The sequence below is a fragment of the Prionailurus viverrinus genome, chromosome D2 (assembly GCF_022837055.1).
Source record: "Prionailurus viverrinus isolate Anna chromosome D2, UM_Priviv_1.0, whole genome shotgun sequence".
NCBI classification, from domain to species: Eukaryota; Metazoa; Chordata; class Mammalia; order Carnivora; family Felidae; genus Prionailurus; species Prionailurus viverrinus.
The window spans coordinates 71,253,868-71,266,065 of record NC_062571.1 but is presented as its reverse complement, the minus strand read 5'-3'; the positions used below and the strand labels follow the sequence as shown (position 1 = coordinate 71,266,065).

The following is a 12,198-nucleotide window of genomic DNA, read 5'->3' as shown; positions in this document are numbered from 1 at the left end:
GTAGAGATTTACATAGAGGAAGTATTGGGAGAAGGAAGTTGGGGGAAGGAAGTTGGGGGGAATCCATTACAAGAGCATTTATGGTCCCTCTGTCTGGTGGCTCTAAAGGTGGTCAAATAGCTATGAAATGAAATAAACAAGCATGCGTCTTTAATTAGAGAGCATTCCCTTCAGATGGATTTTATCAACACTAATAGCATTAAAATGAGATTCCACCCTCAGCAAAGAGCTCCTTCAGAAAGTAGATTGAAGCAATGGCCAAGCATCTGTGATGTTGCAGAGATGTGATTAATCTTGGAGACTGTTAATTATGTCCCGCAGAGGAGAGTAATTGTGCTCTGCAACATACTAATGCAGAATTATTGGGAAGGAATATGCCTTTTAAAAAAAATACAGTTTTCGTGACATTTTATCATGCATAATTCTGAACTCTAATAGACTCTTTATTATGAGATGATAATTTCCCCTCTGAGTTAATGCACCAGGATGCAACTGCACTCTAATCTCATTAATGGTTGACATTGAAATGACTTTATATTTCCTACTTTTCCTATATACCCCATATCCGCAACTCACAGTGGGCAAAAACTTCTCTCCCTGGACCACTAACCAAAAAGCACAAAGCGATGCCGTGCTTTATCTCCAAATCCAACAAAATACCCCGTGGCTCAGTGTCGGGAAAGCTCAATTTTTCCTAGATCCTGTTCTAGGAGTTAATTTGTAAGTCATTTGTTCATACCCAGAACATATTTGCCTGTCTAAACAATGGTAGCTCTGGCTATGGGGGATCCCTGATTCATCTGTAAAGAAAAAAAAAAAAAAGTAATCGCTCCAAGCACCCTCGCTTTGGCAAGCCAGGTTTACAGTGGGAGCCACTTCGGCTGACATTAGCTGGGTGACCTTGGGCAACTTAGTTCTCTGGGACTCCGTTTTTGCCTTGTCAGGTGGGGATAATAAGAGCGTCTGCCCGCAGGGTGGTTGGATTAAATGCATTCTTGTGTGTGAAGCACCGGAAGTGGTGCTAGGCGCAGGAAGTACCATTCTTAAGCCACGATTGTCGTTAGCCCGCAGTGGGACAGGCAAGAATGGAGTGACAAGGAGGAGACACGGGAGACAATGGCCCTTAGGTCTGTTTCACTTGAGTCACTGGGCTTTAAAAACGTTGAACGATTCGTCAGCATTTAAAAATGGCAAGACTTGACACAATAAAATAGATTTCGGGTTTCTTTGGAATAACTGGAAGATCTGATCATTCCGGGCCCCGCACTGTTGCACCGTAACTGGTTCCCAGAGCTGAGCAGCAGCTGCGGGCCTTTGCCACAGTCCCCCCCCCCCCCCCCCACTCCTGAATGCTTCCCCAACAATGAGGCCAAACCCTTAGCTCCTACTAGCCCTTCACCTGTACCCAGCTAGTAGTCTGTCTGGCTGTCACAGATTTTGTGACCTCTGGGCTGCAAAGTCTCCCTGAGGTGAGCTGTCACCTATGAAGGCAGCAACAGGAAGTAGCAGCCGGCGGATAGAGTGAGAGGCGTCAGACTCTAGACAGACCGCGGGTGGGAGGACAGGGCAGTGGTGCCCCTTGCGGAGGGCAGGGCCAGCGGCCAGAGGAGTATGGCCAGAGGCGGTAGGTGGAGGTCTGGGCAGAGGTGCCAGTAGACAGTGGGGACACAGCAAAGGGGTGTGACGTTCTTAGGCGTGACCTAGGCCGAAGGATGCGGCCGCACTGTGTGGGAGACCGGGCGGGGTCCCGGGCTTCAGGTGATATGACAGAGGCATGAAGACTGGGCGTGGGGTGTTCAGTGATCTGGTTGCTATGAGCAAAACCGGGGTGTCGCTGACGGGAGGGCCTAGCCAGGAGCCTATAGGCAGAGGGGCTCGGGTGTCACAAGCCACCGGGTCAGTTTGGGGCCCCGGGAGCAAGGGCCCAGCTGAGATATCTGCACGGACTGTGCAAGCCTGCTCTCTCCGTGCAGAGTAGCCTTCTGTGGCTGTTTGCTGAAGGAATGCATGAATGAGCAAATGAATGAGCGTCAGGGGACCACGCAGGCCGCAGGGAAGAAGGTCAGGAATAGGTTAGGGGTGCGTTAAGTTTTCCCTCCTTTCCCTGGATTGAGGGCCGGCCTTGTTTAGACTGTGGAACAGGCCATCCCCCACCTTCAGCCTCTTCATCTTCGCTAGCCTGCATCCCGGCTCCCCTTCCGCCTGTGCGGGGCTCTGGGCCCTCGCGCAGCTCACCGCCACCCCCTCCCTCGTCACCTGCCGCCAGGCCTCAGACATGTTCCTATACCTCTCTGCTCAATTCGCATTCTGTCTACAGTGGATCTTAGGAGGAAGATCATCCATCTCTTAGTGGATGTTTGGAGGAAAAGAAGACAATTGAATGAATGTCTTCTCATGGGCAAATGGCTAATAATCCTTGAGTCTCTGAAGGGCAAATTGTACTTTCCAAAGAGAAAACCCACGAGCCCCCCGTGCCTTGAAATGATGGGAAACCTGGAAGTCAGTGCACTAGGCCGTGCTGGAGGTTTATCTTACCTCCTTCTCTTCTGAACCGGCCCACCCTTCTTCTTTCGCAAACCTGCGAAGCTTTCGGCCATTTTCTCAGGGAGACCGACGGGGCCGAAGTGAGGGCCAGGCAGGGGCTGGTGTACAGGGTGAAGCCACGCGAAGACCGTCCTCGCCCAGAGCTACTGATGCGCCCTCGCCTCCCACCTCGACGTGCCTATGGCATCAGTTGGACTTTTTGTCCCTCTTGCATTTTTCGTTCCCTTTTTAAAAAGACCTCTTTTCTTTTGAAGCATAAAGCATATATAGAAAAGTACATTAAGCATAGATAGGTGGCTTGAATTAAGTGACCTTGTGCGTGTGTTTCCATTGGGAATGCATGTAAGAATAGAACTGTTGAGACCTAAGGTATGGGTGTGTATGCCAAAGCGCCATATTGGTCCCAAAGTAGCTTTGCCAACCTGCACTTCCACCAGCTGTGTTGTGAGCGTTTCTGCAGCTCCACATCCTTGCCAGCCCTTGGTAGAGTCAGTGGCTTAAATGTTCACTCTTCAGGCAAAAGCGGAGGGGTGTCTAATTGCAGTTTTCATATGCATTTCTCTGATTCATAACAATAATAACGTAGATGAGCACCTTTTCCTGTGCTCACTGGCTCACTGTGCTCCTGTTAAAGTCACTCAAATCTACCATGTGTTGGGGTTTTCTTGTCTGTGGGGTTGGAGAGTCTGTTGGTTTCCAATTGGAATCTTTGATCCTTTTTGTAGTAATCAGAGGATCACAGCTCTGCTGAGCTTAGGGGCAGGGAACTAATAAGCAAATCTTAGAGAAAAGTGTTTTTTGTTTGTTTGTTTTAACCAGGTCAACTATAGGCAAAGCATCGACAAATTGAAATACAGCTCTGTGACCAACACCCCTCAAATTGTCCAAGCCAAAATCAATGCCCAGCAACTGAGTCATGTAAGTAACCTGTCCTTGCCTAGTGGGGGACTCACAATTGCTTTGTGACCCCTGGATATCTGGCTCCCAAAGGATTTGGCTTTCACTCATGGTGACCTATGTCTTGTGACAACCATGAAATGACCTCCCCTCAATGTAAACTGTTTATTATGGAAAATTCCAAATATATTTAAGTGTAGAAAGGATAATGTGACGACTCCCCGTGTGTCCATCAGCTTTAACCACTACCATCTCGTGGCCAGTCATGCTTCATCTATATGCCCATCCACTTCCCCATTTTGTGTTATTTTAAAGAAAAAGACCAAAGATTAGATAATTTAACCTATCAATACTTTAGGGTAAATCTCTAAATGATTAAAAATTTTTAGACATATTTATACAATTTTAGTATATCACCCCAAAAAACTAATAGTAATTCTTAATGCCACCAGTGTCCTATTAGCATTCAATGTTCCAATGATCTCATAAAGTTATCATTTTGTCTTACGGTTTGTTTGGAACGAGATCCAAATGAGGTCCATGCTTGTGAATGGCTGATAGCTCTTTAAGATTCTTTTCATCTTTAAGTTTTCCTGTTTTTCTCTTTTCTTTCTTGCAAGTTGTTTATTGAAGAAACTGGACTGTTTATCCTGTTACATTTCCCACAGTCTGCACTTTGCTTGCTGGATCCCTATGTGGACTTCATGTGTTCCTCTGGCCTCCAAATGTCCCATAAAATAGTAGCTAGATTTATAGGTTGGATCAGGCTCAGGTTCAATTTGGGGCCAAGGATGCTTTTCAGATGATGCTCTATTTTTCCACTGACAATCACCTAATGTCTGGTCGGCCCTTTTTTGTGTGTGACTTAAGATGGCTTTTTTTTTTCAATGTGAGCAGCCATTGATAGTTACTCCCTGAGTATCTACTCTGCCTATAGTGAGATGTTTAGCGGTGTAGCACATTAAAAAAAAAAAAAAGAAAAAAAAAAGTTCTGTATCCATAGTGCTTCAAAGGAGAGTTGGTGAAATAACCACAGGGAAATATTTTATACACTCACAACTCAGAGTGTGCCTTTGACTTGTTTTACTTGTCACTTGACCTCTTTAATCAGCTGATTTAAAACACTCATAAACTTGCAGGCTTCCTTGTCAAATTTTCCAAAAACTCCTGTCGGCTATTGGGTCTAAGGGGAAAGTGAAAAAGAGAGGCTTGCCTCCAAAATTCACCTCCTGTCTGTATAAAAACCTTGCATTTGGGGCGCCTGGGTGGCGCAGTCGGTTAAGCGTCCGACTTCAGCCAGGTCACGATCTCGCGGTCCGTGAGTTCGAGCCCCGCGTCGGGCTCTGGGCTGATGGCTCAGAGCCTGGAGCCTGTTTCCGATTCTGTGTCTCCCTCTCTCTCTGCCCCTCCCCCGTTCATGCTCTGTCTCTCTCTGTCCCAAAAATAAATAAACGTTGAAAAAAAAATTAAAAAAAACAAAAAAACCTTGCATTTACCCTGTGGGTTGATTTTAAATCCAACAGGTGAATTACCGCGCTGACTATGAGAAAAACAAGTTGAATTACACACTGCCACAGGACATACCTCAGCTGGTGAAGGCCAGAACCAATGCTGAACTATTCAGTGAGGTGAGCAAGCAGTGGAGGTGAGAACGTGGTAGGGGGTGCGTAACCTATGTGAAGGTGAGGGCACCAGTCCCAACAAGCAGGGGCTGTTGTGTTTGGGGAGAGACGTTCATCAGAGACGCCCATCACATTATTGTTTTGAATTTTGCTGTCTCATGGACTGTGGCAGTTCACGGGGGATAAACTGATCGTAGAAATGTAATTCTCATGATCTGAGCATGTGCACAGCATGTTCTCAGACACACACACACATGCCATCACCATCATGGTCATCCTCGTCCTGGTGACTTCTGACCGGTGCTTTGCTGTGTGGCGAAAATTCGAGTTTTGAGATCAATCTCAGTCGCTAGATTTTTCCTGGAGTCACAAGGGGGCTGTGATTAGGCTTCTCGTTCTAGATGGGGGCAGGAGAAGAAAAAAAGGAACTAACATTTATTGAATGCCTGCTCTGTGCAGCACACTGAGACAGGCAACCAAAAATGGAATTATTCAATTATCATCACCCCCCAAGGACGCATTTATTGCAGGGACACAGTGGCATGGGCTTTGGTATGAGAATCCCCCAGGTCAGATGCTGGCACTGCGATTTTTAAGCTGTGTGACCTGTGTGAGGTCATAGATGTCTCTGAGCCTCATAGGCCTAATGCAACGTATGTACAGTTGATGAGTAGAAGGCACTTAGGAAGGACCGATAAACTGAAGGTGTTGTTACCATGGTAATACCAATACCTTCCATCTTTACCAGCTTGGGATCTGTTTTCATGTTCTATGTCCAGTTTATCCCCACAACAACCCTGAGACAGATAATAGGAGATTTTTTTTTTTTCAAATGGCAGAGTAAGGCTGAAAGAGCTAATGTGCCTTTCCCAAGGTCTCACGATCAGGAAACAACAGAGCAAGGATAGACACATGGCTCTTCTCTTTGTCCCGTCCCATCCCCGCTGCCCTGCACGGCCCCACAGCTCAGGAATCAACAAACCGTGCTAATAATTGCTGTTACCGTTTTGACCATCATAGGCAAGATTCTGGTCTGCAAACAGATGGAGAAACCAGCTTTGTGGTCATCGTCGTTGTTTTAAACGTCTTTGTAACCTTTGGCAGGAAGATGGATCGGGACTCCTATTCACCTGTGTTTCTGTTCGTCAGGTTAAGTACAGAGAAGGCTGGGACAAGGCCAAGGGGAAAGGATTTGAGCTGAAACTGGATGCTATGTCTCTGCTGGCCGCCAAAGCCTCCGGAGAGCTTGCGAGCAATGTAGGTTTTTCTCTCATTAACTCAGAAATGCATAAGAAATGGTTCCGATAAAATGTCAGTGGCCCTGCGGAAAAAAAATAATGACCGCTAACGTTGTAAACATCATGCCTCTTTAATCTTCTTCTGGCTTCGCGAAAGATGGGGAGGTTGTTTTCAGAACTCTTCCCCTTGCCCTGTGGATACCAGAGCCCCTTCGATGGCAGAGTTTCCTTTCCCCTCACAGTAAACCTTTTTCTTTCTCTCAAGATTAAATATAAGGAAGAGTACGAAAAATCAAAAGGCAAAGTCATGGGCACTACGGACTCCAGGCTTCTGCACTCTCTGCAGGTTGCCAAGATGAGCAGTGAGGTAAACGCTTTTCCGTCCTCCACACTTTCTCGGGCTTGTGCTACTTTAAGAGTCCTTCCAGGACCTACTTCACTGCTACCTTTTTATTGACTTCCATCTACAATTTCTTTCCCTGTTGGTGTGAGAAGTTTGTTTGCTTTCTTTATCTAGCCAAAGCATACTGTTCTTTTAAAATAGGGGCGCCTGGGTGGCACAGTCAGTTAAGCGTCCGACTTTGGCTCAGGTCATGATCTCATGGCTCATGGGTTCCAACCCCACGTTGGGCTCTGTGTTGAGAGCTCAGAGCCTGGAGCCTGGTTCAGATTCTGTGTCTCCCTCTCTCTCTGCCCCTTCCCCTTCCCCTGCTCATGCTCTGTGTCTCTCTCTCTCCATTAAAAAAATTAAAATAAAATAGATGAGAGGTGGGGCCCCCAACAGTCATCTCTTTCTACTGCTCAAGGTACAAAGGTGTCCGGCCACAGTTATTCATCCCACAGATGTTTACCAAGCAGCTACTATGGGCAAGATCCCATGTAAGACACCTGGGCTATCAGAATGGACAACACATAACAGGTTCCTCCCCAGCGGAGCTTAATTCTTACGGGGAGAGTTAGACACCAAGCGCCCTGTTGTGACAATGTCCTGGATGAATCCTGTGGCTACGACACACTTGATACTCAGAATGTTTAGCAGATAACTGAGTCGCCTAAACTCCAACCAATCGAAATGACCCTGCTGGTAAATGACTGTGGTGGCTGGAGATGAACCTTGGTAAACGTCACCTGCCGAAATCCTTTGGGGAGGGAGGGTTCTGCTACGAGGGACCTACTCGGTTTCAGATCAGGCCTTCCCTGCCAAAGCCGAGGAGGCCAAAAGGACACACGAGCACTGAGTTTCTGCTTCACAGCGGCTGCTCCAAGTTGGTGCAGGCTGCATGGCACAGCCAGATATAATTCCTTGGTGAGTCATTAAGGAGCCATGGTTTAAACAGAATGAGAGAGTTGGCATCTGGGTCGCCATCTTGGATGTGCCTACAGAACACGTCCTGTGAAGTGCGTTATCGTGAAATATACAGAGACACTGAGAATTTGGCTACAGGTTAGACAGAGAACAGAATTATACTTCTTATTTTCAGCGGGAGGAGTTGGGGCCAAAAGGATGGTGTCTTGCCCAAACTTGTGTAGTAGTCAGTGGTAAAGGTAGAGATTGGATCCTAGAAGTCTAACTTCTGGAACCATACTGACTCCACTGTGGCATGCCACCTTTCCTCACCACCACACCACCATCACCCCTGTCACCGCTGTCATCACCGACATCACCACTGTCATTGCCATCCTCATTGGGAACGTTTGCCAAGTGGCTGCTCTCTGCCAGTCCCTGCACTTAGCAGGTTTCAGCTGCTATCTTGCTTATTGCAATAGTCCCCTGAGGAACATGAGCCCCAGAGGTCATCCACTTGGCAAAGGGTGGACCAGGTCTGACCTAAGACTTGTCTGGCTCTGCAGCCCAAGCTCTGTTATTCTGCCTCGTAAAGGTTCCGCAGAAACCGTAGATCGAGCATTCTCCTCCTGGAGAAGCCAGGGAGAAAGATTTCATATTGGTGAGAGGCATTCCTGCCAGAGCCAGAGCAGCATGGGGCCTCAGCTCCTCAGCAGCACCGCCTTCCCGAGCCAGAAATTGGGCCCCACCTTTCTGACAGATGAGTGACATTGTCGTTTCCTCATGAAAGCCCGGGCTGCTTTTCTGTGTTTTGAACCGCTTCTGCAAAGGCCGACCTCAAGTAATGGGCCTTGTCGGTACATTCAAGGTCGAATACAAGAAAGGCTTTGAAGAGAGTAAGACCCGCTTCCACCTACCCATGGACATGGTACACATCAAGCATGCTAAGAAGGCCCAAGCTCTGGCCAGTGACCTGGACTACAGGAAAAAACTGCATGAATACACTGTGCTGCCTGAGGACATGAAGACTCAGTGGGCCAAGAAAGCCTACGGGCTCCAGAGCGAGGTGAGCCCTCACTCAATCCCAGTTCTCTCCCTGCACCTCTCGCGGTTGGGCACAGGCACGTCTTGATAGCGATTTGGAACTTGTGCATGAGTCTGTTCCGTGACCCTGAGGACCAGGAAGAACTTCTGAGATGCGTCGGCCGCAGGGAAGGTGGGTGGGGAGGTTGTGCCCTAGATACAGTCAAGACAGCAGAGGCAAGAGGGCGGAGGACTGGGGCTCAGAGCTGGTGCAGAAGGCCAGATGTGTTGATCACGGCGCTGAGCAAGGAGGAGGCGAGCGTTGAAAATGGCAAGTAAATCTTGGAAATTTAGCAGGTTGGGAGATACGATGTTCGGTCAAAACTGTGTGAAAAGCCCTCTTTATGGTGCGGTTGTGGTGTTTGAGCACTAAGGTGGGAGATGATCTGCTGGTTTCAAAGGGAGCCAGTGGCCTCACCCGCAAGGACAGTCCAGCCCGACTATGAAAGAGCCGAGGGCAGTTCTACAAATGCAAGAACAAGGGTTTTCCGAACTCTCCCATCTTCTTTGCACCCACACGTCTGATTACAGCTTGGGTTTTCTCTTGCAGCTGCAGTACAAGGCCGACCTGGCGTGGATGAAAGGAGTCGGGTGGCTGACAGAGGGGAGCCTCAATTTGGAGCAGGCCAAGAAAGCGGGACAGCTGATCAGCGAGGTAACCTGAGCTCGCCCCCCCCCCCCCCCCCCGCCGGCTCCTAGTGGTTCTCAGCCCGCGACTCGCCGAACGCCGTCTTTTCCCCTGATGCCCCCTCCCCAGACCCCCGGCTTGTTTCGAGGGGGACTCAGAGGAGGACCTCTTCATTTCGCGCCTGCAGGGTACCCTGACGAATGTTCTGCAGGCCCTCCCCCATCCGGGGAGGCATTCGTGAGAAGCCTTAGCAGTTTACATAGAGGAGCAGGGGCAGCCAAAGAATAATCCAGAAGGGTTGTAATACGCAGTCGATTAGCACGTGGGAAAATGTGTTTGTCACGTGAGGCGTGCGTGCTGCCTCCTGAATCAGAGGGTCTGCTGTTTGGAGGTCAGCACTCTTCCCGGTGCTGTGCCTTCGACTCACTGCAGACTCCGGTCACGTCACTCGAGCCTTCCGACCCTTTCTGTCGTGTAGAACAGGGAGTGTTTGAGAGTCCCTGCGGCTCTCTCTTCACCAGGCAAAGTGGGCTTTGGCAGCCGGCAGAGGAAGACTTTTGAAGGGCATCTCATTTGGAAGTGTGACTATTTCAGGAGCTCTGTTTGGGATCCTCAAAGGGAATTCTTGTGTCAGGACCAGGAAGGCTGAGTCGGCGTATCTTTTGCAAATGGTAATAATAGTGATAACAGCTGCACAGTCCCGCAGCCGTTGCTGTCATTGATTGACCACTTTGAGGACGTTGCATGCATACTGCTCATTCGTTGCCCATGGCGGCCCTGTGTGAGGAGACACTATTACTCCCCGGTGAAGATCATTTTAGTGAGGGAAGAGGGACTGAGAGTTTCGAGGGAGGAGCAGAGCTGGGCTCTGTCCCAGTGTGTTCGGCCCGATGCCCCAGCTTCTGACCATTAGGTGGTAGTGCATCCCCGAAGCACGTTTTGTAAGTGACTCTTATTTTTCCACTGCTCATCCTTCTCTCAGACACAGACACGCTTAAGGTTAGGATATAGAAATAAAGAAATAAGGTTAGGATATAGAGATAGGTCAGGGTTCCTATGACTCAGTTCAGGCGTGCTGAACTCCCAAGTGGAGAAAACCCAAGCCCCGTTTGCCTTGGATAAAGGGTAATGAGGAGACCCAGCCAGCTGACCTCCAGCCCTAGGAATTTCCATCTCTGTCTCACTTCCTCGGCCTACGAATTATTAAGCTCCTCGAGGGCCGGGAAAACACTATTCTATTCGCCTGTCTTATGTTTCTGTTGTGCCCTGTCCAGGGTGGATTCTTGGCTCCTCAGTAACTTCTTATGATCTGACCCATGCGGAGCCTGGAATAATCAGGAATTTCCGACCGTGGGAGGGAGATGCGACTTCCTTCAATTATGTGGTGAAGGAGTTTTCCCATTCAACACACTGGAACTAGAGAGGAAAATTGCAAGTCTCTTTGGAGAATTTTTTTCCCTAAAGGCAGGAAATTTGGAGTCTCCGATATTCCAGACCCGACTCTGGGTTCAGGTGGTGCCCGTGACCCTCTTGCTGACAGAACTGGTGTGGTGCTCACCTCTGCTCTCCCCGCCACACGAGGCTTTTGCTTCAGTGAAGCCACCCCCAGCGGCCGCCCTTCCCGTCCACTTTGGCACCTCCGGTGGAAAAGCCAGAGGCACTAACCTCCGGGAGGGACAAGAAGTCCCTGTGGGGAGACAGAATTAGCACATTTGAAATCTTGCCAGTTACTTTGTGGGTGTGAGGCGGGGACACAGTGAGGACGAGACCTCGGCGATCTGGGACATGAAGGAACTGGGAGGCTGGATCCCACCCGACCGCCAGCCTCCCACCTGTGGCTCCCGGTGTCCCCGTTCCCTATGGCATAGGGGATCCTTGGATAGCCGTGATGGCACCATGCCCAACGGTGACGGCTGATGTGAACCGTTGCTGTGTCCGCGGACTCCGCTCGCGGAAAGCATGGCATTGAAGCCTCTGCCCCACCCCAGAGTGAGACAGCTTCTATTTTTTGTGCCGCTGTAGCAAGAGCAGCTCGGGTGACCAAGAGAGGTGCCCAAGGTCATGAAGCTGGAAAGGGGCAGAGGCGAGACTTGGCCTCCGTCTTCCTGGTTGTAAAGCCAAGTTCCCTCCATGTCACTTTTCCTGTGTCAGGTCTCGATTTATAAAATGGGTGCATCCCAGGGCATAAGGTGAAACATAGGGTTTCCTGAGGGAGAGGCTCAAGTTCTCACTCAAGGGTGGGAACTAAAAGAGGCTCACCAGAGCGGGCTGCCTCAGGCCTGTGTGGTCCCGATTAAGCTGCCGGACCAGCCGTGACGGTCCCCCTCCCCCCAAGAAGATGCACGGGTCACTGAAAGTGCGCGTGCGGATGTAAGCACGAGTGTGGTGGGGGGGACAGCCAACCCCTAATGCTACGCTGTCCCTTTTCTTTGGAAACAGAAAAACTACAGGCAGAGGGCGGACGAGCTCAAGTTCACCAGTGTGACCGACAGCTCCCAGATGGCACACGCCAGGAAGAGCCAGGAGCTGCAGAGCGGAGTGAGTCCCGAGCTGCCCTTTCTCCGCCATGCTGCCGTGTCACGGGCCAGGCGTCTCTGAGACCACAGCAGGTGCCTCCCGGACACGATCCGGGCACCAGAGAGCCTCTCCTTTAGACAGGCGGGGCCTGGCTCTCCCAGAGCCTGCAGGCTGTCTCTGGGCACCGGACCCCAGCTCTCTCTGCCTTACCTCACTTCCCTTCTCTGCTGGTTGTGAGGACAGATGCCGACTGATGCTTCTCACTTCAGCTTTCGGTATTGCCCCGTCTCGCTTTCTTCTTCTTTCTTCCCCCTCCTCCTACCTCTCATCACAGGCTCTGTCTTTCTGCAGCCGGGAGAGAATTCTCTTTGGGGGGGGGGGGAC

The 12,198-nt window shown here is 49.8% G+C and overlaps 1 protein-coding gene across 10 annotated transcripts in view; it reads left to right on the top strand.

Annotated features, from left to right (window-relative positions):
* The window catches only part of NRAP (nebulin related anchoring protein), a 76,687-nt gene that overhangs the window by 29,665 nt on the left and 34,824 nt on the right, over positions 1-12,198 (top strand). For all 10 annotated transcript variants that reach the window (XM_047824878.1, XM_047824876.1, XM_047824875.1 and 7 more), the window contains 7 exons: positions 3,364-3,462; positions 4,965-5,069; positions 6,213-6,320; positions 6,567-6,668; positions 8,455-8,652; positions 9,220-9,324; positions 11,737-11,835. In XM_047824878.1, coding sequence (XP_047680834.1) covers positions 3,364-3,462; positions 4,965-5,069; positions 6,213-6,320; positions 6,567-6,668; positions 8,455-8,652; positions 9,220-9,324; positions 11,737-11,835 — 816 coding nt within the window. The remainder of the gene's footprint in view (positions 1-3,363; positions 3,463-4,964; positions 5,070-6,212; positions 6,321-6,566; positions 6,669-8,454; positions 8,653-9,219; positions 9,325-11,736; positions 11,836-12,198) is intronic.